Source organism: Saccopteryx leptura, chromosome 3 (genome assembly GCF_036850995.1).
Source record: "Saccopteryx leptura isolate mSacLep1 chromosome 3, mSacLep1_pri_phased_curated, whole genome shotgun sequence".
In the NCBI taxonomy this organism is placed as follows: Eukaryota; Metazoa; Chordata; class Mammalia; order Chiroptera; family Emballonuridae; genus Saccopteryx; species Saccopteryx leptura.
The window spans coordinates 95,252,469-95,277,594 of NC_089505.1; the positions used below are offsets into that span (position 1 = coordinate 95,252,469).

Sequence of the window (25,126 nt, forward strand, 5' to 3'; positions counted from 1 at the left end):
GGTAGGAGGTCCAATGGTAACGAGACTGCCCCTGCCCCTGCCACTTGAATGACTGGGTGTCTCTATGGCTCTGTGTCATCACCGATTGACACGGGGGTAATAGCCACAGCCTCCTCTGTGCTGTTGCAAGGCTTAAATACAGGTAAGGCTCTGGTATGTAGTAATCGATCGCTCACTCAATGAGTGGGAAGCTGTTATCACTGTGGGGTGTGGGCAGGGCGCTGCGTGCACCCCTCACTGAGCCGTGTTCTTCTCCGAAGGTCGGGGGTCGGCATAGTGGATCTGCCTTCTCTGCGATAGGGGGTGGCTTCCCTGTCCCAACCTCCTGGATTCACTGGGGTTGGCTCTTCTGAGGACGAGGAGTGTCCAGGAACATCATAGGTGTGTGTGGCCAGCTCCGTCTGTGCCACCTGTCGAGATGGGAGGGAAGGGCTCAGGTCAGCTCTTAATTATCCAGGGACGGGTTTCTTGATTTTTCCTTCTGATTAAGGGGTGACGTCTGATTGCCTGGGTTTCAGGAGCCTGGGAGCAGCACTGGGGTCAAAGGCATCTCCTGATTCATGACGGTGACTTTGGGTCCCAGGATGTCCCTACTCTGGCCCCTGCCGCCCTGGTCAGCTTGCATCCTTTCTCCTACCTACCAAGGGGACCAGACATGGAAAGTGAGAATAAAATAATTCAGTGACTAAATCCATTCAGTTCTATTCAAGGAACATTGGATGGACATTTATTGTTCTAGCTCTCCCCAACATTGCTGGCTGGCTAGTGTCATCTGGTTGAGCCAGGCTCTTGGCCGTTTTCTGACTCTTGGACGGCTTCCTATCATCTTACCAAATAAAATGCAGATTTTCTGAAACACCTCTTCAGAGATCTGACAGCCCCTTCATTCCTGCTCACGTGTTCTGCTCCACCGGGTCCCTCGATGTTTGTTCCTGGCACCTGCTGTGGCCTCAGCCTGGCACACCTCTCCCCACCCAGTCCTGTCAGACCCTCGCTCATCCTGCCAGGCTCTGTGCAGGGCAGCCTGTGCCCGAGACCCTGGCAAGTGTAGCCCCCTCCTCTCGTTCAGCACCAGCTCAGTCTCAGGGGTTTTGTCTTGTCCCGTCTGCCTGCTTCACCCCGCAGTGAGCTCCTTGACATTGACGGGTCCCGTCTTACTTTTCTGTGAACTTCCTGGCTCAGGGGCTGCTGGGAACAGTTCAGTGGATAAGGGCATGACTGTGTTGATTGATGAGGCCATTTGTACTCTTCAAAGGAGAAGGTACAGAAATGACCTGAATCCCCGGACACGGTCTGGGCCTGGCCCCCGTGAGTGGGTAAGGCCTGCCCATCTCACCCAGGGTCAAGGGCTGGGCTATGACTCAGGCAATAGTAATAATAATAATAATAATAATAATAATAGTTATAATGACGATGCTGCCGATGGTCATGATGATGCCATGACAGTGACGATAAATGGCACCATCCTGGTAAGAATGGCTCACATCTAGTGAGTGCATACCTGGCACCAGGTGTTTTGCATGTGTTAGTTCAGTCCATCCTTCCAACAACGCTGTAAGGCAGTTACCATTGTTACCCTCATTCTACAGATCAGGGAACTGCAGGCTGGAGGGTAAGCTAACCTGAGGCTCACCCAGCCAGTATATGGGAGAGCTGGGGGCGCAACCCGGTGGTCTGACTGTGAAACCGTAGTCACCACAACAGTGCCAGCCGGGTGTAAAGGAAAACCCTCCCCACCACTGCCTCCCTAGATTTCAGCAGGCAGGGGCCTCAGTGCCCTCGGCCCCCTTGGTCAGGACCATTTGTCTCAATATTTTTTAAACTTTTAAATCCACAACCCATAGGCATGACAAGAGGTGTGTGTGTGTGTGTGTGTGTGTGTGTGTGTGTGTGTGTGTGTGAGTGTGTGTGTGAATTCAACAAATCCTTATTAGGAGCCTGCCATGCACTGGGCACTGTGCCAGATGCTGGAGGAAAGCAGTGAGTGAGGCGGACAAGGTACCTGCCCTCATGAAGCTGTCTTCTCACTGAGGAGACAATGAAATAAATGACACTTATAGCACATTGTGCTCTCCGAGGGCCACAGAGACCAATAAAATGACAGGGCGAGCAGGGAGCCCTGCCTCGCTGCAGGCGGTCTTGCCAGAAGGGGATGTGCAGAGGAGACCTGCAGGTGGTCAGAGCAGGAAGGGACACCTGGGGAAGGACATCCTGGACCCTACAACAGAAAGGGCAGACTCCGAGGCAGCAGCACGTGTGGCACATTTGCGGTGCAGCAAGGAGACCAGTGTGGTCAGAATGGAGTGTTTGAGAGCAGAAGGAGGTTCGACACACACACACGTGCACATGTCAATGCACACATGCCCACACACATACACACATGCATATACATGAGTAGGGACGCACACACCAATTACATAAATGGAAAGTTTTTTTTTGACAGAGAGTCAGAGAGAGGGACAGACAGACAGGAAGAGAGAGAGATGAGAAGCATCAATTCTTTGGTATAGCTTCTTAGTTGTTCATTGATTGCTTTCTCGTATGTGCCTTGATTGGGGGGCTACAGCAGAGCGAATGACCCCTTGCTTAAGCCAGCGACCTCTGACTTAAGCCAGCGACCTTGGGCTTCAAGCCAGCAACCTTTGGGCTCAAGCCAGTGACCATGGGGTCATGTCTATGATCCCATGCTCGAGCCAGCAATCTTGGGGTTTTGAACCTGGGTCCTCCACGTTCCAGTCCGACACTTTAACCACTGTGCCACTGCCTTGTTGGGTGAAAAGGAAAGTTTTATACATTAACTAAACAGAAGTGAAAAAAATAATATCAAAAGTAATACTAAATGTGATTTTATGAATATTACAATATTTAAGAATATCTGAAATAGGCAGTTTACGAACAAATCCAAGTGCTGCCTGGGAACCCCCTGACTGATTTTATGACCCACCAGTGGGTGCAGAACTGGCGCTCAAAAGCCACTGACCTGGCCCCCACTCAGCCCTTGCATTCTTTGTTGGTGTGCCACCACGGGGCCAGGTGTTCAGGGGCTCACGCGGCTTCCGGGAGGCAGCAGGGCTTAGTGAAATGAGTGTGGGATGTGAGTGAAGCCAGATCTGGGTTCAAATGTGGTTCCCTCTTCCTAGTGTGTGACTGTGGCCACATCACTCTAGCTCTGGGAATCTCTGTGGCCTCACTTGAAATGGGGGTGGCTATAAGGCTGAAGTGGGGAGCTCCACGGGGCATTTCTCCACACCTGGGGAAGGAGTTCGTGCCACAAGCACAGCACCACCCAGGAGAGTCCACCTGCTGATGTTGGTCCACGGGGTCCCCAAAGCTCCCAGGAGGGGCTGGGTCCCCGACTCAGTGGCCTCCATTGCGTCGTCATCTTGGGAGGACATTGGGGAGGGAGGGTGAGCGCTGGGTTTCTGCCACAGGAAAGCAGCCGGGGGATGAGGCTTCTTTAGTTGGATACATTCACACCTAAAATGTTCTGCTCTGGGGATTCCTGCCCCCCCCCCAGGCCACTGTGGGGGAGGGATTGGATTTTTCTGGTCAGAGAGTCGGTGGGAATTGCATCCATCCACCAGTCCATCTCTGCTTGTCCGTCCACCCATCTCTCTGCTCCATCCACCTCCCTGCTTGTTCACTCGTCATCCACCTGTGAGCAAGCATGGACCAGACAATCCTGTCCTCAAGGATCTCAGGCTAGGAGGTGGGGTTGTTACAACAGCAGGGGATATTATGTAACATAAATACCAGGCATTAGGCCAAGCCTCCATCTCTACCAGGCACTTGTCAAGTAGGGGCAATTTTGCATCCGGGGGACACCTGGCAATATCTGGAGACATTTTTGGTTGTCAGAGTTAGAGGGTACTATTGGCTTCTAGTGGGCAGAGGTCAGGAATGCTACTATACAACCTGTAGTGTCCCCCACGACGAAGACCATGCAGCCCCCGTGTCAACAGTGGTGAGGCCGGGAAGCCCCAACCTACATCTCAGTTCATGTGCACATTGGCCTCAAGGGGTAGGGGCTGTTTTTATTTGCCAGTTTACAGAGGAGGAAACCAAGGTAAAGTGACTTGTTCAGGACCACACAGCTGGAAGGGGGCCCTGACAGGACACGCTGAGCCCAAAGCTCGCTCTCGATCATGTGGCCCGAGCTGCAGCAGGACCGCTCAGGGCAGCCCGAGGACGGGTGGTCAGTCTTGTGGACTTTTAAAAGCAGACCACACTGCCCTTTGGTCTGGGAGCAGGTTTGCATGAGGTAGGGGGCCGGGCTTAGTGAACGCTCGAGGTTGGGTCGTGTCTCAGATGCTGGGGAAGAAGACGGGACCGCGGCTGGGCACAGTGCGTGGAAAGGCAAGGGCTTTCTGTGCTTCAGGATAGAGAATCTGTTCCCTCACTTGTTTACGAAAGTTGCTGGGTTCTGACCGGGGCCAGGCCAGGACATGTCCTCTTATAGGGACCCCAGATCAGTAGGGGAGTACACATGGGCACAAAACATATCCTTACATGTTTTACAGGAACGGATGAAGAGGACCTCCTTTAGTTAGAGCAGTGGTGGTGGGGGGTGTCTCTGCTTGAGTTGAGGTTTGAGGGACAACAGGAGGACATGGCCATGAAGGGGGTAGAGTGAGGAGCAGGGTAGACCTGCATGCTGGGAGTATGGCCCCCAAGCCCTACCCCAGCCAGTCTGCACCCTGGCACCCGAGAGCTGGTACCTTCAGGCAGCTGTGTTCTATGCCACCATGCATGCCATATCAAGCGCCGCGTGCAGTACAAGCCTGCACGTGCTCCTTCGCATACATGCAAAATGCACAGCCCTGTGTACACATATGCAAATACACATATGTGTGCTTACACATGTGCAGATGTATTTAAAAAGCCCCCTTGCTTACAAAATAGGAAAGTAGAGAACAAGATTTTGAAAGACATGCGTTCGAGTACAGATGTGCACACATGCATCATGGCGGCTTCCTCCCTCTTCCTCTCCGTCCGCTGCCCAACTGCTTAGCAGGGGTCCCCAAACTTTTTACACAGGGATCCAGTTCACTGTCCCTCAGACCGTTGGAGGGCCGGACTATCAAAAAAATTATGAACAAATCCCTATGCACACTGCACATATCTTATTTTAAAGTAAAAAAACAAAACGGGAACAAATACAATATTTAAAATAAAGAACAAGTAAATTTAAATCAACAAACTGACCAGTATTTCAATGGGAACTATGGGCCTGCTTTTGGCTAATGAGATGGTCAATGTGCTCCTCTCACTGACCACCAATGAAAGAGGTGCCCCTTCCGGAAGTGCGGCGGGGGCCAGATAAATGGCCTCAGGGGGCCACATGCAGCCCGTGGGCCCGTAGTTTGGGGACCCCTGGCTTAGAGGTCTAACCCAACCACAGGACACCTCAGGGGCACAGGAGGGCCATCTGGCCTGCACAGGGGTTTAATCTAGGCTCTGGGAACTGCCCTTGTTCCCTTACTCAGGCCTGTGGAACTGCTCACCCATTTCCAGCCATCTCTCCCTTGGCCAAACCCTGGGACCCCACAACCCCACTAACAACTCCTCCTTCTCCCTCTCAGGAGATCAGCTGGTTCCTGGAGGAGGCCCAGGCCCCTCCCCAGAGGCGGAGGAAGACCCTGGAGTGGCCTTTGAATTTGACTACAGTGACGATGATGAAGACACCAGTGCCTGCCTGGGTGTCCCAGGCGTCGCTCCAGAGAAGGACGCAGACGCCCCACTGATCGATTTGGACTCTGCCCCTGTCACTGGTAAGGTGCTCTGGGAGCCCTGGGTCGTCCCATTTCCAGGCCTCTGGGTGGGGGTGGATGCTCCAGGCTCCCAGTGATGCCGCTGGTCCCTCTGCTATCCCCAGAGCGCGGGAAGGGAGAAGCCATTGGGAAGAAGCTGCATTCCCCTGCCTCCTCTGGGAACTGGGATTCCTAGCATTCCTGCAGCATCTGGTGCGCTTTGGCAAGGAGTAAATGGACGTGGTCGACCCAGCTCCCATCTCTGAAGGCGCCCCCTCCCCGCAGCTTCTCCCAGGGAACCACACCAGCCAGGGGAGCAGCCTCCCAGGAGGTTCCCCCCTGCCGCCGGGGTGGGAGAGCCGGGGGCTCTCGGGGCGGGAAGGCCCTGATAAGGCTCGTGTTAAATGGCAGCTGCTGGGCTCTTGATTCTGTAATCTGGGAGAGATTGGGGACTGGACTAGCAGGAACTTCCTGCAGGCTTGGGGACAAGGGACTCCTTGAGGAGCTGGGGGTGGGGGCAGGCCCAGAGCAGGCAGGGCCTCTGGTTCTGGTTGGAGTCAGGACATGGGGCATGGGGGTGGAGGCGGGGGCAGGGCAGGCAGGACAGGTAGGGGAACTTGATGACAGAGCGGAGGCCGGGGGAAGGGAGGCAGACACTGCGGGCACCCAGGCTGGCCAGTCCCTGTCTCCTGCACCCCGGGGAGTCCAGCAGGCTGGCCTCCGGCCTGACGGGCTCTCCTGCTCTCCTCCGCAGACCCAGACCCCGCGGCCGCACTACCACCCCAGACACAGTAAGTGAGCCTCCTTCCTGTGTGTGTGTGTGTGTGTGTGTGTGTGTGTGTGTGTCTGGAAAATGAGGGAAGACTGGGCAGGATGTGTGGGAACGGGTGGAGCAGCAGCCAAGATAGTTCTGGACAGGTCTTTGGCCAAGGAGGAACCCATTTCAAGATCCCTGGGCCTGAGGGGAGAGGTCAGTCCTTACAACTCATTTATTTTTCTTTATTTGGCCCACAAACCTGGGAAATAGCAGAGGGCAGACCTGGCTGCAAACCCTGGCTCTGCCCCTGGCTACCTGTGTGGCTTGAAGATGTCATGTGAATTCTCCAAATATAAGTCTGTTCCTGTGCAAAATGGAAACAGCGAGGTCCGCACCCCATTGGGTTGTGGCTGAGGATTGACCGGCCCTCTGGTGTTCAGCGCAGTGCCTGGCCCAGGACCTTCCATCGCCATGTGTTTTGCCAGTACTGTTCCCATTCTTGTGACTGTTGTCAGGATCTCTGCCCTTTTCTACTTGGGAGCCTGTCTGGGGCAGGGCAGCCCCAGGGTTAAAAGCCCGGATTTTGGAGTGACTCCCTGCGTCTGACTCCGGCCCCAGCACTGGCTGTGTGTCTTTGTATAAGTGACAGTCCTCTGGATTTTGGTTTTCGCATCTGTAAAAAGGATCAGTGTGGTTCCTTTTATTGCCCCTCTGGGGTCTTCAGAAAGTCAGCTCCGGGTTGCTTGGTGCAGTTAGCACTTGGGGACTGTGAAAGCTGAGGCCTCTTGGAGTTTTGCTCACTGCTGCTCACTGCTTAGCTCTGGGGGACATGGGTGCTTAGGGAGCCCTCCTAAGGGACGTGTCAGTGGTGGGTCTCGGCCAGGGTTATGGCCAGGGCAGCCACCCTGGTGGGGGGAGGGGTGCTTGAGACTCCCTTTGTCTTCCAGGTGTGAGTGGGGGGAGGACTGATTCTCAGGCAGGTGTTGCCCAGTGGGAGGTCTTAGAGATGCAGTTGCCCGCCCCCCCCCCCCCCATGAATCCTGTGCCCCAGCCCCTGGAGCAGAAGGCAGTCCTGGATTCGGATGTCTGTCTGCACAAGTCCTTGTATGTGCTCACTTGTAGCTTGGAGTGGGCGGACCCTGTGTAATTAAGGCCCCAAGTGGGAGACAGCTTGTCCTCCCTGATTAGGGATCCGAAATGAATCTGCAGTTCAGTACCCGGACCGAGGGAGTTCCGAGATGGCTGTGATGTCCCAGGTGGGCTGGGAATGTTGCTGCCTGGAAACTCACAGTCTGGTGGGGGAGGCAGGCACTTCACAGTGAGACAGAGAACGGTGCCCAGGGAACTGCAACTTGGCTGAGTAAGTGATTGTAAATTCACAGAGGTGGGGGTGTGGGCAACCAGCAAGTACCCCCCCCCCCTCCGGCAGTCTTAGTTCTTTCAGGCCCCCCACCCAGAGATCCCCATTCCCAACCTCAGGGTCAGGATATAGCAGCCTGGCCCATCCCCGCCCGCCTTCTCTCTGCGTGTCCCAGAGACATGAGGACTCTGCAGCAGATTGTGTGTCTGGCTGGTGTGGGTGCCACACTGAGGCCGTGACCCAGTGGTCCCCAGAGCTGCTGCCTAGTGCGTTGTTTCCTCAGCCCACTGGTCAGGACAGCTCAGGGTGGGTCAGGCGTTTCTGAAAGACAGGCCCCGGCTGCCTTTCGTCCTCTGCCTGCCCCCCCCCCCCGCAGCTCCGCCCCTCGTCCTACAACCTGCCCTGGAGCAGCCCCAGCCCCCTTAAACACCATCTCCAGGAGGCACCAGGGTCAGAGCCCTGGAGGTTCAAATCCCCACTCAGCCGCTCGATGGCTGGGCGGCTTTGCGCTGCCTGTGAGCCTCTCTGAGCCCCAGTTTCCCCATGGATAAGGTGAAAATAATAGTATCTGCCTCGAAGCATCCTGAGGAATAGTGAGGCCGATTGTGGAAAGCACGAGATGCACGCATCGAGTCCGCTGCTGCTCCCGCGTCCTGTCCCGTGGGGATGTTTCCAGTGTGGTGAGGCTGGAGGGGCAGAGACGGGGTGCCCAGGGCCTTGGACTCCTGGGCTGACCTGGATTGCCAGGCTGGAGTCTCGTCAACAGCAGGCAGCAATAAAGATCATACTTGGGTCCCCTTCATGGGACTGACATTTGTGGGACACAAGCCCTGCAGAGCATTGGTCACAACAGGAGTCCTAAGCAGCCTCCATTCCAGCCCCTTAATTTTACAGATGGGGAGACTGAGGGGCGGGACTTGCCCCAGGTCACACCCTGAGATGCGGGCGGCCTCCTGACTCTGTCCAGTGCCCTCCACCCAGAAGGTGGATTAAGGTCGGTTGAGGCCCCGGGCACAGAAGAAAATATTGGGCTCCTTAAAAAGAAGAGAGACAGGGAAAATAAAAATACATGATAGCCATATTTTTAAATAAATAAAAGATATTATGTACTATTAATGTTAAAATTGCACATATGAAACCAAACTTGTTATCATTAGAAAAAAGTGTAAAGTTGGAGTTTTGGGGGGCCCTTCAGAAGTCGGGGCTCAGGGCACACCATTAAATCTGCCTTTGCCTCCACCCACCTCCCCGCTTTCTCTCCTTTCCTTCCAGGTCTCTGTTTCCTTGGGGTCCAACTCCTTCCCTGGGCAGTGATTTTCCACTCTGGAGTCCTCTGGGGGGTGAATCCATGCAGATCAAGTTCCTCCTCCTTGTTACCCAAGAGAAAGGAAAACAAAAAAATCTTAATTTTCTTTCTAAACTTCCCTAAAGGTAGTCACTGAGCAAACACTGCTTTGGAAAAACAAATCCTGAAGTGGAGGACATTTCAGCTCTTGTTACTGCATTTCCTCCAGGGTCTCTGCTCGAGTTTGGATATGGTCTTGGGCTTTGCCTGGCTGCCCACCTGGCCTCCAGAGAAGCCCCTGATGGACAGTTAGGGTAACCGCCTAGGTCCTGGCAGACCTGCAGCCTCAAGGGGCCTCACTCTGATCAGGGTTCTTGGAGGACAGGGGGCAGGGTCAGTCCTAAGCCCCACTTCCCCGCTGGTGACAGGAGCCTGGTGGGTAAAGTGAGGGCTGGGGGCCCGGTCTTCGAGAGCCTGGGAGCTCAGCCTTTGAGCCACAGAGCTGGCTTCAAGTCTTGCTCTGATGCTCACTACCTGTACGTTACTGGGCAAGTGACTTCCTGTCCTGAGCCTCATTTTCTTTTTTATATTTCTAATTTTTTAATTTTTCTATTGATTTTTGAGGGGTTGGGGCAGAGAGAGAGAGAATGAGAGAGAGAGAGACAGAGAGAGAAAGAAGCATCAACTCCTTGTTCTGCTTTGTTGTGTACCCATTGGTTGGTTCTCATCCTATGTGCCTTGACCAGAGATCGAGCTGGTGACCCCAGGGACCTTGGTGCTCTGGGATGATGCTCTATTCATTGCCTTTCTTTCTCTTTCTTTCTTTCTTTCTTTCTTTCTTTCTTTCTTTCTTTCTTTCTTTCTTTCTTTCTTTCTTTCTTCTTTCTTTCTTTCTTTCTTTCTTTCTTTCTTTCTTTCTTTCTTTCTTTCTTTCTTTCTTTTTCTCTCTTTCTCTCTTTCTCTCTCTCTCTCTCTCTTCTTCTCCCCTCCTTCCCTCCCTCCCTCCCTTCCTTCCTCCCTCCCTTCCTTCCTTCCTTCCTTCCTTCCTTCCTTCCTTCCTTCCTTCCTTCCTTCCTTCCTTCCTTCATTTGTGTGAGACAGACAGACAGACAGGGAGAAAGATGAGAAGCATCAACTCGTAGTTGTGGCACTTTAGTTGTTCATTGATTTCTTCTCATATGTGCCTTGACCGGGGTGCTACAGCCAAGCCAGTGACCCCGTGCTCAAGCCATGACCTTGGGCTCCAAGCCAGAGACTTTGGCCTCAACCAAGTGACCATGGGATCTTGTCAGTAATCCTACACTCAAGCCAGCAATCCCATGCTCAAGCCGCTGAGCCTGTGCTCAAGCCGGTGGGGGTTTTGAACCTGGGACTTCAGCATCCCAGGTCAATGCTCTATCCACTGCACCACCACTGGTTAGGCACCGAGCCTTACTTTCTTAATTAGTAAAATGAGGATGATAAATCTAGTTGCTTGCGGGGCTCTATGAGGTGTACGTCAGTTAACATGTATCCAGTGCTTTGTCTGGCTGTCATGTACTGGCTGCTCCAAACGTATTTGCTGTTGTTATTCTGGGTCCTGGTTTAGATCTGGTTTTAGAGGGAGCTGGTGGGCTCTGTCCCCTGGGAGTCAGACAGACCTGGGTTTGATCCAGCGCTCACTGAGTAGCTGCCCCAGCGGTTATAAGGACAATTGAGGCTGACTAGCAGTCCAGGTCAGGGGTGTTGGGTCTGTCTCTCACTGAGGCCCATGGACTTCCTGGTCCCTTTGCCTGCTTGGCTGGGTTGCCCAGAGGAGGAAGCTAGGCTGCTATGGGGTAAACAGCTCAGCTGCTCAGCTGCTGGCATTGCTGGTGTGTGTTATGCTGAGGCCCGTGGGGTAAGTGTTGGAGTTGGGCTGCCCTGCTCAACAGTCCCACAGGGTGAGGACGACTGGGATCCCGTCAGCCCTGCTACTGGGTAAAAGCAGCCTTCAAAGTGCTCAGCTAACTGGTAGCACTCTGTCTTTCCTTGACAGGACACATATGTTGTCAGATGATGATGATGATGATGAAGATGATGTCAGGTGATGATGATGATGATAGTAATAAAATAGCAGCAAATGATAATAGTTGTAATAATGATCCTGTTTACTATGTACCAGGCACTGAGCTAACCTGTTGTCTCTAGGAAGTGGACACTGTCATTCCCCATGGCACAGGTGGGGAAACCGAGGCTCAGGGAAGTTGGGTGGCCAGGGTTACACTTAGATAGTGTGTGTTCATTCAGAGTGGAGACTGGAACTGGGGCCTCTCCGCCTGGAGGCCTGGGGTCTGACCACTGTGCCACCCTCTGGGGCTGCATTGGAGCCTCAGGTCCCCGCCCAGAGCCTCAGACTGTGGCTCACGGTGGGGGGTGCGCTGGCTCCGTATGAATGATCCGATTGTGTGTGTGTTTATTGGAGGAAGAACTGTGCCTGTGAGGAGTGCTCCATAGCTTTTGGGAGAGTGGTTTCTGAGCAGTTGGGGTGTTTCGAGGACCCCGACTGGGGAGCCAAGCAGGGCGGCCTCAGCACTGCCTGCATGTGATTCCGAGGGGGCCCTCTCTTGACATGGGAGCACAGTAAAAGCAGCCCCTGCCCCTCTGGCCCGCACTGAGGTCTTGTGATGGCAGTGGGGGTGAGGAAGTGTCCCCCTCCTGCGGGCCAGCCCTGTGGGGACCGCTTGCTGTTGTATCCTCATCCTCACAGCTCCACATGGTGCTGGGCGCAGGGAGCGTGCTGACGACATCCCTGTTGAATGAACAGTGGGTGCCGATGGGTAGAAGGATGGGTGCGTGGGGTCTGAAAGGAGACTTTTGGTGCCTCTGTGAAACTGCATAGAACACAAACAGCGTGGAAATGGAATCTCTGCACCTGGGCTCCCTGACTCCAGCCACTGGCAGGGGCCAGGACAGAGGCCAGCAGGAAGGAAGGCTCGGAGTGGTTGAGTGACCTGAGTGGTCAGAGTGCCCTGACCCCACTGATGCTGATGGTGGTGTCGGCTGTCTGTGCTTCCTGCACATTGTCTCATCTCCTGGGCACTGCAGCCCTGGAGACAGGGACTGCTGAACTTCCATTTTGCAGATTCGGAGCTGAGGCTTAGAGAGTTGATGTAGTTTGCCTGAGATCTCATAGGGCGAGTGAATGGCAGGGCTGGAGCTCGGCCTCTCTGACCCCACAGCCGTCCCCTGGAGTGGGCAGGGTTGGCCTTTCCTGGCGGACTCTGCAGCCTGTGCACGACCAGCCCGAGCTCTCGCTGGGGAAGCCATGGCTAAAAGAGCTGCCCTGGGCCCCAGCAGCCACTGGCTTCCTGTGTTTTCCCAGACGCAGGCCCCACCTCCCACCCCTCACTCAGTGCACTGGCCATGGACTCCGGCCCCCTGGGGAGTGGTTTGCTTTTCCTGCCCAGTTCGCTGCCATCCCAGAGGGGCCCCTGCAGTCTCAGCGTTTCCTGTTGGGTCAGGCCTTTGGCTCCTGGCCCGGCTGCAGGGACTCGCGGTGGCTCCCTGGAAGTTCCAGTCCTGCCCCTTCCTGGGTTTATCCAGACAAGATGGACTGTGCCGCCCACTGGCCAGCATCTCTCACCTGGATCTGGACCCTGAGGGCAGCAACTGGTCAGCTGGATTCCTGGAAGGGCCACAGAGTCCATCCTCCCTGGACGTATCAGGTGCTGATAGGGTCAGGCCAGGAGGAGGCTGGGCTCGGGGAAGCAGCCTTTGGACAGAATGGGAGAAGAGGCTGGATGGCCTGCCTACAGCCCGGCTGTGGTCTTGTGGCTTCTGAGGCCTGTGGGCGGGGTGGATGGAGAGCAGCCGGACAAGGCGGGGGTAGCCCGCTGCGCCTAGAGGACAGTCTCGCTGGGGAGGCCAGGCGTGGAGCTATCACCCAAGGTTTTCCAGATTCCTGCGGACCCAACCTGGAGTTGTTTGGAGCCCAGGGCTTGGCCTTAAACTTGCTGTTTTCTAAAATCCCAAGTATTTGCAGCCTTTGTGTCCTGTTCTTCAAGGTCCACGTGGGACCTGAGGCCTGGCAGGGACCAGCTCCCCCGGTGGAGTCCCTCATGGGAGGGTTATGGGGCCCCCTTTGCCATTGAAGACCCTCTCTGGTCCCTTGCCAGTCCCAGAATTGGAACAGCTGTATTCTTGTTCTTTCCTATTTCCCACTCTGGTTAAATGGATTTCCACCTCAGAGCTATGGCCTTTCGATCACTGACCCTTTGAGAACCCAGTATAAGAGCTGCACTCTCTCTCCCCTGAACAAGGTACGCTCTGATCATTGGTGACATTGAGGACCCTTTCAGGAATCTTGTGAGCTCCATCCCTAGATCCCTGTAGCAATAGGACCCTGCCTTCTTCAGCTTTTATCCCCGGCGCCTGGCACAAGGAGGCTGCAATAGTGTTAGTTTGCACATGCACGTACTTTGCAGTTTATGTAACCTTCCCACACACATGTCGTTTTGATTCTCACAGCTATGGTGGGCAGAGTACTGCTCCCCTTCCCCAAAGATGTCTGTGTTCTAATATCCAGAGCCTGTGAAATATTACCTTATATGGCAAAGGGACTTTCCAGATGTGATAACATTAAGGGTCTTGAGATGGGGAGGTTTTTCTGGGTTATTCTGGTCCACCCAATGGAATTGCAAGGGTCCTTATAATAGGGAGGCCTATAAGAGGGTAGAGTCACAGAGAGACGGAAAGATGCCTTGCTGTTGGCTTTGAAGATGGAGGAGGGGGCCACAAGCCAAGGATTGCAGGCTGCTTCCAGGGGCTGGCAAAAGACAAGGGAATAGATTCTCCCCTCGAGCCCCCAGAAGGAGCCCAGACCTGCCAATACCTGACTTTTAGTGCAGTGAAACCCATCTTGGACATCCCACCTTCACAACTGTAAGATAACACATCTCTGTTATTTAAGTCACTAAACTGATGGTAACAGGGATTAAGTCACTAAGCTGGTGGAAAGAGGGGCTTTTTATGGGGCCCACTGTGCAGACCCCGAGGGGTGCAGTCGCTGGTTCAGGGGGCTGGGTTGGCAGGTGCTACCATTTGGGCTCAAAGCCCGAGGTCAGGGTGTCTGTCGGCTCTGCATCTGCAGATCGCCCTGCCCCCCAGGGCGGGGCTGGGGCTGCCCTCGGCCAGTGTTCTGCTGGTGGGCTGGTGTCCTCCCAGCCCGACTTCCATCCCCTATCCTCCTGTTGTTCACATCTTTACTGAGCACCTGTGATGTCGCAGGCACTGCAGCGACCCAGGCAAACAGTCCTTGCCCTTGCGGGGTAGGGGGACGACTGACATTCTGTGCAGGGTTGTTTTCATGCGCCCGGGTGTGTGTATTTGCTCTAGAGCCAGATAATAATGGCCTGCATGTAATCAGCACTTAGCTGTACCCAGTTCTAAGGGCTTTATCTGCCTTATCTCATTAATCCTCTCACAGGCTCTCATAGGCGTGCCCTATCTTAATCCCCATTTTACATATTCGAGAACAGGTGCTGAGAGGACCTGTCACCAGCTTAAGGTCACAGAGCTGAGATGAGACAGAACCCAGTCAGCTTCCAAACCAGTATTTAACCCTCTGCCCTGCCACCTCCCACACAGACCTGGTTTAGACCCCACCCGCCCTTGGTAGCAGCTCTGTGGCATTTGCTCTTTGGAAAGTGGAACAACAGACCCACCTGACGGGAGGATTAAGTGAGATGTCAGGATAGATGCTCTTTATCCATTGTCCCCAAAGGGTGCATGTCTCTGGGGTAAACTCCAGGGCACACGGGACCCATGCTGGCCAATGCATTGCTTACCATTATGTTAGATGTGTTTTCTTTCTGTCTCTCTCTTTTTCTTTCCTAGTAATAGTTATACATGCTTATTGTAGAAAAGTTGGGAAGTACAGAAAATGATAGACTAAGAGCACACTGACTCTACCACTGTGTGTTTCTGCCCAGCTGCTTTGCTGTGCACATATGTAAGTACACACACATATATTTATAGAACTGTGGTTTTTATTACACATACTGTTTCATGGCTCACTTTGACCTAATTACATAGTGTGAGCATTTTCCCATGGGAGCCTCTGTTCTTCTTCAAAACCCCACGTGGTTCTTGGTCAGTGATGGCTGGGGGTGCCATGACCGCCAAGCGCAGGGCCCTCGAAATGTTGGGGAGGAAGATGTGCGCATGTCAGAGCAGAAGGCCAGGGGTGCGGGCTGGGTCGGCCGTGCTGCGTTGTGGCCAGGCTTCTGTGTTGAGACGGTTCCCCCGGAGACCTTGGTGCTCGCTCTCTCTCGGGGACTGTGTTACGGAGACTGTGTGAGGGGCCTCTTCCAGGTTTGTTCCTGGTGCTCCTCACTGCTCCTACTTATTCAGTAAGCGGGTGTGTGACTGTGTGTGGGGTGGCACAGGACAAGCAGACCGGGTCCTGGAACCCTGAGGGATGGCCAGGCTGCAGCGTGAGGAGGTTGAAGGCATACAGGGACCCAGTAACTAGAGGAGGGTGGGCGGCAGGATGAGGACAGACATAGCACACCAGGAGGATTCGTCATGTCCTAGACCCTGTGCTAAGTATTTTATACACCTTCTTTATTTACTCCTTAGCAGAACCCTGAGAGAGAGGTATTGTTGCCCCATTTCTCAGATGTGGAAACTGAGGCACAGAGAGGTGCTAAGGGCTTTGCCTGCGCTATCTCATTTCATCCTCACAGTAGGGAGTGGAATTGACTATTCACTCTGTTCTACAGCGGCTTCTGGACATGGACCTTCAGTGACTGTCCCTGTGCGCAGAGCCAAGTGGCAGAGTTGTGGTTCTGTCTGGGGCTGTTTGCTGCAGTGTGTTCTCACACTCCGAGCCCATGAGTCCTGGTTCTCTGCACACGACCCAGCGGGAGCTTTAAAGACACCAATGCCAGGGCCCCTCTGGACCAGCGGGTCAGAATCGCTGGGGCAGGGGCTCTGGATATCCGCGATGGGCAGCTGTTTGGAATCATCCCAGCGGGTGATCTTTAAGGTCTGTCTGGCTTTAACATGTTCTAGGAACGAGAAAGTGGCCAGAGCTGAAAAGAAATCTGGCAGCAGGCACAATCTGGGCTTAACGTGTTTGTTTTTCTTTTGTGTCTCTTGGATTTAGGGATGGTAAAAATGGTGGGGAATTTTCTTTGGGGGGCAGTGATGCTCTGAGTAGCGCTGTCCTGGGCAAGGCCTGCTGTCACAGCCCGAGTGGGCTGCAGATTGGATTTTACTCAAGGCCTTATTAAGGCAAGGGTTATTCTGGTCCTTTCTGTTCACCAGAGGTGGAATTCTTTCCCCCTTATTAGTCATACGTTGTCCTGGAAAAGGCCCCCTGGGAATGCCCTGTGTGTGGCGGGGAGGCCTAGCTAGGAATCCTTAGAGCGCTCTGGGTTTGGGGGTCTTCTCCTTGACCACGCGTACTCTGTAGGATCTGGGGAGGGATCCTGTGGAATCTGTTGTCATTGAGATTCGCTGAGAACCTGGAGGCTGTACCTGCAGCAGCCAGTGCAGGGGCCCCGCCATTCTCTACAGTGGGGCTTATTGTCATTACAATAGGCCAGGGAGGACATCGGTCATCACTGAGCATCCACTGTGGGCCAGGGCTGATGGAACGGGGTGACCAGGACAGAGTGGTCCTTGCTGTCCCAGGGCACTCACTCCCCTCTTGCCCCTGGCTTGTTCCCGGAGAGAGAGGCGGTGGTCACAGAAAGTGCACGGAGCTCCGTGGGGCCTCCTGGTGTATTTGACCGAAGTCCGATCCCTGAACACTGTCGCTGGGCGCCTGGGAGAGCTCCTTTTGTCTGTCTCCTTCCTGCCTCTTCTTCTTTGTCGAGCTTCTCATGCTCAGTTCCTCTCCCCGGACTGGCTCCTTTCCTTTGTATCCGGTGGCGGTGGCCTCACCTTGTAAGATTGCTGTCACCTTAGTCGCTGGCCTTTTTCTCCCATGCAAGCTGAGAGGTGTTAGAAGTATAGGAAGCTCAGATAAGTGTGAGTTAATTGGCCTCTTATTGCTTTTTATGACTCTTTTATTACCTGAGGAGGCCCCAGAAGGCGTGTTTGCTCACAGGGAGAATTAGACTTCCCAGCCAGGCAGCAGCGGGGAGAGGCTGTCCCCTGGGTGGGTGCAGGGTGGGTCAGCGGCCCTGGCAGAAAGGGGCAAGGAGGGAGGAGGCAGCTCAGCCTCATTTCTTGCCTCGCCCTCTTCTTCCCTCACATGGGAGGCCCTTTCCTCCGCATCTGCCTGGGGAACCCAAGTCTGGGGGCAGCAAGCTTGTATCAGAGCAAGGCTTTGCAGGCAAACTTTAGCTCCGTTGCTTGCTGGCCAGGTGACTTGGGGCTAGTTACTTGCCTGTTCTGACCCTCAGTTTCTTCATCTGGGAAATGGTTGTCATAAGACATGCACTTGTTGCCTGACCAGGTGGTGGCGCAGTGGATAGAGTGTCGGACTGGGATGCAGAGGACCCAGGTTCGAGACCCCGAGGTCGCCAGCTTGAGCGTGGGCTCATCTGGTTTGAGCAAAAAGCCCACCAGCTTGAACTCAAGGTCGCTGGCTCCAGCAAGGGGTTACTCGGTCTGCTGAAGGCCCACGGTCAAGGCACGTATGAGAAAGCAATCAATGAAGAACTAAGGTGTTGCAACGCACAATGAAAAAGTAATGATTGATGCTTCTCATCTCTCTCTGTTCCTTTCTGTCTGTCCCTGTCTATCCCTCTCTCCCTCTTTCTCTAAAAAAGACATGCACTTGTCCTCAAGCATTTAACATACCCTAGGCACAGAGTCGATATCAGCAAAGTATAGGGCAGGGATGGGTCAGGGTCTCTGGCAAGCCCAGGAAGACCTGTCCGCCCATGGGGCTGCCAGTCTCTACTTGCCTCAGCCATGGAGGCAGTGGGGGTGGACATGAAGGTGACTTCTCAATGCCGGGTGACCCTCCCCCTCGCAGCCCAGGAAGCCAGGACCAGCACCTGGGCTAGCTTCTAATAAATGAGCCCGGACTAGCTTCTCCAATAAGTGCTAGGTGACTTCGATCTGCCTTGCCTTGTATGGTGGCCAAAAGCCACATGTGGCTATTTCAAATTAAATTAATTAAAATAAAAAATTAAGTTTGTGTTTTGGTAATGTGCTCATATCTGTAGCCCCATCTGGCTTTTAGTACGTCATAAATATTTCCACATCCCTTCTAGAGCCGCCTGACCTCATCCCCCCATTCCCTGATGCCTCCTTTGGAGTTTGCCCAGGGTCTGCTCAGGGGCTCTCTGGCTGAGCTGCCCTGCAGCCTAGAAGGTGTCACGATGTGTGTCCAGTATTTTGGTCATAGTATCTTTGCCAGTGACATTTTTGCCACAAAACCAATGGACTATAAGGTAATTTTGCCATAAAAGAGCTAACTTTTTTTTTTTTTTTTTTGCCATAAAAGAGCTAAAAGATAAAATCATGGCAAATAAAAGAGGGACATTAAAAAATGAGCAACAGAATTAAAAGGGTGACTGTCCCCTACGAAATATTTGACTATATTTAAAGCATGTGTAGATTTATAGCGATCCTGTGCAAGTAACTGATTTTACTTTGCGGATTGTGCCTAAGCGCTTCGTCCTGGGGGAAACGCGGGTTCGTCCTGTGCCCTCAAAGAGGGTGACCCTCGGCGTTCCTTTCTCCCTCCTCCCGATGTAGTGTGTTTCAAAATAAGCAACCAACTCCTGGGCCAGTCGTCCTCATCTGGGAGAAATGCTAAACTATTTTAAGACCAGACCTTTTTAACTATGTTCTCCCCTAGTTTGTCAAGGCAGACATAAAGCCAGACAAACAGCTTAAATACATTTTAACTTGGCCAAAGGCGGTGGACTTATCCATGGAGAGATGTAACCAAACAGACAACACAAAAACAGCAACAAAACAAACAAACTTATTTTTATCTTTTTTTTTTTTTTTTTAACGGCAGCATGACCTTACAGCTAATTAGTTATGTGGTCGAAAATGTTTGTGGGCAAATGTCTACCACAAAAATACCTAGAACCATTACGATTTCTTTCGGACAAAGACTGGAACTTGTATTTCAGACTCTATGCTGAGCACTATTTCTTTCCTTTCTTGTGAAAAACAAAATAAAACCAAAAGACGATGGCCAAATAGTTTAGTGAGGTTCGGTGACCTCATGTCACCACGTACCTGTGATGTCAAGTGAGTATTTAAATGCAAGTCCCCTACTTCCCAGAGGTCTGGTTGAAAGGTGCCTACCTCACATGCCCTCTTCTGAAATGTAAGGTGCAAATCTAGGCAAAGCAGAGCAAGCTGCTCCTCATAGGTCTGTCCTAATGGCCACCAACTGTCACGGTGAGTGGGTCAGAGCAACCTTCCACCCAGACTCTGCCAAGCCCTCGCGTCGACTCCGGCTGGAACGCTTTGGTTCTGTCTGAGCGTATCAGAGCGGATGGATCTGGCACCTTCAAGATGCCTCTTATTGGAGCAGGTCATGGCTCACAGAAGCAGCTGGTAGAGACGTGGGCTCTGGCCGCTCCCTTCATCCCAGCACCCCCCCACTGGTGCGAACCAGCTCTGTCTCCCCTCGGCATTTACTTCCTGTCGGGGGAAAGCCTTCCCCCAGGACTGTGTCCCTCACCCCAGGGTGGGTGACACTGCTGACTTTCTGGCAGTGAAATTTGAGCTGAGACTAGCTTCTCCTATAGGTGGCTTAGACCTGTGGTGCCACAGAGTGGCCACTAGCCACCATGTCACTATTGAAAATAAAACTAAGTTCCTTAGTCACATTAGTTCCACTAGCCACATTCCAAGTGCTCAGTCGCCACGTGAGACATAGATAGCACAGAGATAGAATGTTTCTTTTTTTTTTTTATTAAACAGAGACAGAGAGAGAGAGTCAGAGAGAGGGATAGATAGGGACAGACAGGAATGGAGAGAGATGAGAAGCATCAATCATCAGTTTTTTGTTGCAACACCTTGGTTGTTCATTGATTGCTTTCTCATATGTGCCTTGACTGTGGGGCTACAGCAGACCGAGTAACCCCTTGCTCAAGCCAGCGACCTTGAGTCCAAGCTGGTGAGCTTTTTGCTCAAACCAGATGAGCCTGCGCTCAAGCTGGTGACCCCGGGGTCTCGAACCTGGGCCCTCCGCATCCCATTTCAATGCTCTCTCCACTGCGCCACCGCCTGGTCAGGCAGAATGTTTCTTTTATCACAGCTGTCCGGGCTCTGTTACCTGAGATGCAGGTATAAAAGCCCAGCTTTGGGTCCAGGCAAGTGGCCTCCACGGTCTGGCTCTGCCCCTCCTGGGCAGTGCAGTCTTGAACAGGTTCCTCAGCCTGCTGCCTGCCGAGCTGGGAGGGTGAAGGCAACGCGCCCCTCACGGGAGACTGATCTCCTCCCTCCCTTCTCACTGTCTGTCCTGGTCTTCATCTCCCCCTCCTGTCCTCCACGAAGGGCTAAGGGCTCAGATACTGGGAAGTTCAAGTCAATTCTTGGCAACAGTGGCTGCCGTCTTGGACAGCTGGAGGCCTCTATCCTCTGGATTGGCAGATGTGGCCTTTGTTTTATAAGCCTGGGTTTTAAAAAACAAAACAAACAGAAAACTTTCACTGGGAACAGTTCCAGACTTACAGAAAAGTTGTCACGGTAGCACACAGAGTTCCGCATACCCCCTCACCCTGTTTTTTCGCCGTCAGTGTCTTATGTGCCCAGGGAACATGTGTCAGAACTAACAAAGCATTCACTAAACTCCAGACCTTGTTCGAATTCAGCCCATTTTTGTACTTACGTCCTTTTCTTGTCCCAGCATCCCATCTGGGACCCCAGGTTGCATTTAATTGTCATTTAGCTGGCTCTGGTCTGTGACAGTATCAGTCTTCTCTTGGTTTTTATGATCCTGACAGCACTGAGGAGTAATGGGCAGGTATTTTGTAAAATGTCCCCTAATCTGGGTTTGTTGGGCATTTTTCTCATGATTAGACTGGGGTTAAGGGCTTGGGTAAGAAAGCTGCAGAGGTAGGTGCCCTCCTCATATCACATCATATCAGGGGCACAGGAAGTCCGAGTGACATCATTGGAGATGGTCACATGGTCACTTGGTTCAGGTGGGGTCTGCTGTTTCCCCGCTGTTTCCCTTTGTCTGTCTGCTCCTGGGAGGCGGGTGTCTGAGTCTAGCCCGTCTTCAGGTATATGGGGGTTAAGCTCTGTCTCCCTTGCGTGGATTTGTGAACCTTTGCAAGTTTCGATTCTCCCAGGAGTCAAGTCCCCCTGGCCTCGTCTCCAGCTCCATGTGGGAGAACAACGGGGAGATGGAGGCTCCCACTGAGCCTGTGCCAGAGGGAAGATGGTACCCGTGCCTGGAGAACGCTTGGTCCTTGTCACGGGGACACACGGATCTTGATGCTCTTAAAGCAGCAGGGTGGCCTATGGTGCCTTTTAAGGATGAGGAAGGGGCTCGTGCAAAGCCCCCTTAGCCTCCTGATGATGGCCTGGGGGCCAGTGGCTCCTGTCCTCAGCCTGGCCCTGCCCATCACGTGCCCTCCTGTTCCAGCAAGGGGCTGCTGGAGGCTTCAAGAGGCTTCAAGGCTCTCTCCTCTCCTGCCATCAGAAGCTCTGTCCACTCCCTGTCGGCTCACTGGTCCTGTGTCTCGGCCCGCAGGGTACCGGCTGTGGTGAGCAACGGAGATGCCGTGGACACAGCTTTGTCCGGGGTCCGGCGTTCCAGCTGGAAGCGGAAGAGCTCCCGTCGAAGTAAGTTCCCCCACCCCACCCCGGGTCTTCGCCCCAGGAGGCTGGTGCCATGTTAACCTCAGAGTCCCCTACTCTGAGCAGAGACAGCTGACGTGGGCCCATGTGAGCTGAGGGGTTGTCCTCACTGGGTGGGCTGCTATGGGCCGGGTGGCAGTTCTGAGGTGCACTGGCTGGCCACTGTCCATGCTTGACAGTCACCCTCATTTGCCCCAAGAGCCATGGTCCAGGAGTGAACACCCATTTCAGCTGTTCATAAGTTCCCCAACCACTTCTGAAGCAGGTGGTGGGTGCACCCCATGACCAGGACGAGCCCCCCCCCCCCCAGCAGAGCCTGACACACAGGCAGGCAGCTCAGGAAGTGGGCAGGTGCCGCAGCGGCCCTGGGCGGGGAGACGACTCACCGCGTCCTGACCGCGGAGAGCCAGGGACCAGGGGTCAGGGAAAGAGTGTCCCCGTAGAGGGGCAGCTTGTGCAGGAGCCTGAGGTGGAGGGGACACCTGGCACCTGGGAGCAGTAAGCCTCTATGTGACAGATGGTCTCATTGAAGGGGCGATGGGGCGGGGGGGGGGCAGATTGAGGCTGCCATCTCCCCAGCTCCTCCTGGGCCTCAGGGGCCATACATTTTCAAGGCAACTGGGAGCAACTGGGAGCCAGGAGAGGCCGGTGATGAAGCCACATCTGCATTTCAGTTCAGTCACTGTGGGGTTTGGGTGTAGCTGCAGAGACATGAGACACAGGGGGCGGGTGGCTGGAGCCCAGTAAGGAGGCTGTGGGGGGGGGGGATGAGGGTCTGGTGCTAGGAACCTGTTCAGAGGTGGGCAGGTCTGAAGCCATGTGGGAGGCAGTCTGTGGGGGGAGGTGGAGGGGACTGAGGCTCCACCAGCACTCTGCGGCCCCAGGACAACCGGAAACATCACAGTTAGGATGGTGGGGACTTAAGAGTTCTGTGTCTTCCTGGGGGGCTCTGGGGCTAGGACAGGCTCCCATCTGGGATGGGGACTGGCTTTGGAAACTCTTGCTCTCCAGGGGCCCTATGCCCCTAAAGAGGGCAGAGAGTGGGCACACAATCTTTTTGGGGGGATACCTCCTTAAATTTTGTATCTGCGGGGCTGCTGACATGGGCAGGTTGCATGCCTGCCCTGCTTATAGACCTCCCAGTGAAATGTTCCGGAAGGGATGTGGCCTTTGGCTGAATTTTTCACCAGTTAGTTACTCTTCTTACTCCCACTCTCCATACCCACCCCCCTCCCACTCTTTCCACTACTCCCTAGGGCCTTTGCCCTTCATGCCTCTGGGTGGGAGGTGGCTCCTTCTGGGGGAGTGCTGGGGGCCTGGGAGACTGCAGGTGCTCCCGGCCGGTCCCAGGTGCTGGCTCTGCTGCATGCCCTCTGCAGGTGCCGGGCAGCCAGATGGGCCCACCTGTGGGTGGCAGGGAGGCCCGTGGGGTCTGCTCTGGTCACTGGGAGGGTGCCTTGGAGGGGCTGGGGGGTGGGGAGGAGGAGCAGAACCAGGCCCTCTGAGAGCCAGCTGAGTGGGCAGGGGCTCCCCAGGGCCCGGTGCGTGATGCAGGGAGGGAGCTGCCAGCCAGGGCAGTCCTGATGTCAGTCTGGCAGCCGCCTCCGCCTGGGCCACCACAGCCTCATTCGCTCTTCCTTCTCCTCGTTCACTCCCAGTCGACCGGTTCACTTTCCCCGCCCTGGAAGAAGATGTGATTTACGACGACGTCCCGTGTGAGAACCTGGATGCCCATCAACCCGGTAGGGCCTCTTCCGCGCTCCCTTGCTTCACTCCAGATGCGGTGCGAGGGGCGGGGACCGGGGAGGGTCTTCTCCGTCCATTTCCTTCACCCAGCCCATTGCCCCTCCTTTCTGCGTTTAAAAATTGCTGCTGTCATCCGGGGAGAGGCAGCCATCCAGGAAGAGTCAGCAGACGGCTGAGGGTGGGGCCAGGCTGGGGCGGGGAGCGCTTAGGGCCAGGGGCGGGGCGCACTCTGGCGGAGGGACCCCGGGCGAGTCATTTCAGCTCTCTCCAAGCCTCCTAATCATCTGGGCTCCCCAGGCCGGCAGGGAAAGTTAAGGCTGAATGGTGAAGCAGGGGACTCCCGGAAAGCCTGCGCCCTGCTCTGGGTTGAGGGAGGCCCTCAGTGGGCCTGGAAGGCAGGGAGATTGTGGCCGCGGAGAGGGGCGAGTCCTGCTGGAACTGGGCCCGACTACTCACCCAGCAGGGAGGAGCATTTATTTTCAATCCATCTTTGAATAATTAGGCCAGCAACTCATGTTTGTCTCCTGTACTCCGCTTTGAAATTTTAATTTGGGGCATATTGTGTCCTCATTCTACAAAGAAATTGCTGAGGCAAGGTTGGGATTTGAACCCGAGTCATTCTGACTCTGAGTCCAGTGCTCTGTTCCCTACCCTGGAAGGACTTGGGCATCATCTTATGACAGATGAAGCACATTTGTCCCCACTGTTCAGTTAGCCTCAGGAGGTCGGCAGGGCCGGGCCTATGGCTCCAGTTGACAGAGCATCAGAGAGGTTAAGCCACTAACTCCAGATCGCACAGCCAGAATTTTATGGACATCTGCCTGACTCTGCTTTTTCTGCTGCACAATTCTGCCCGCTTTCAGGGGCTCCCCCTGTTGGGGAAACATAGCCCCTGCTTTTGAGGAGCTCCTAGTCTGACAAGGATGGTCTTTACCATGCTTGGGCTATGCACAGACCAATGGGGGAGACACACAGACATGACAAGACCTGAGGGCCCCCAGAGATACACTCCTGACTCCTGTCCCAGCAACAGGGACAAATGGGCTCAGGACAGGTGCATCCCTTTACAAGCCCAGGAGGTGCCTAACATCTCTGCTTGCAGCTCATTGATTCCAGCAGAGGTGGGGGGAGGGTGCATTGTGTAGGGAGGCAGTGGGGTCTAGTAGGACAGTCCCAACCCAGGAGATCTGAGTGGCCTAAGGCTGTTATTTAACCTCCTGGGGCTGTTCTGCCACCTGAATCAAATCAAGCAGGTAATTATGTGGTCTCTAGTCTGCCCTGAGCACTATGGTGTCCCCAGGGTACAGGGAAATCCATGTTCCTGCCATCCTGCAGTTTACCCTGAGGAGGTTCAGGTAGGTGTCAGACAACCTGCATTTGTATCCCAGCTCTGAGCTTGCAGAGTGAGAACCACCCACCCCAAAACCCCCACCTGCAGGGCTGTGAAAGCACTGAGTGAGGCAAGACTGGCC

At 54.2% G+C, this 25,126-nt stretch overlaps 1 protein-coding gene across 11 annotated transcripts in view; it reads left to right on the forward strand.

The window, feature by feature from the left end:
* ARHGEF10L (Rho guanine nucleotide exchange factor 10 like) overlaps window positions 1–25,126 on the forward strand; it is a 170,888-nt gene that overhangs the window by 55,909 nt on the left and 89,853 nt on the right. For all 11 annotated transcript variants that reach the window (XM_066375213.1, XM_066375215.1, XM_066375211.1 and 8 more), the window contains exons 3-6: window positions 5,583–5,771; window positions 6,505–6,541; window positions 21,802–21,893; window positions 23,567–23,650. In XM_066375213.1, coding sequence (XP_066231310.1) covers window positions 5,583–5,771; window positions 6,505–6,541; window positions 21,802–21,893; window positions 23,567–23,650 — 402 coding nt within the window. The remainder of the gene's footprint in view (window positions 1–5,582; window positions 5,772–6,504; window positions 6,542–21,801; window positions 21,894–23,566; window positions 23,651–25,126) is intronic.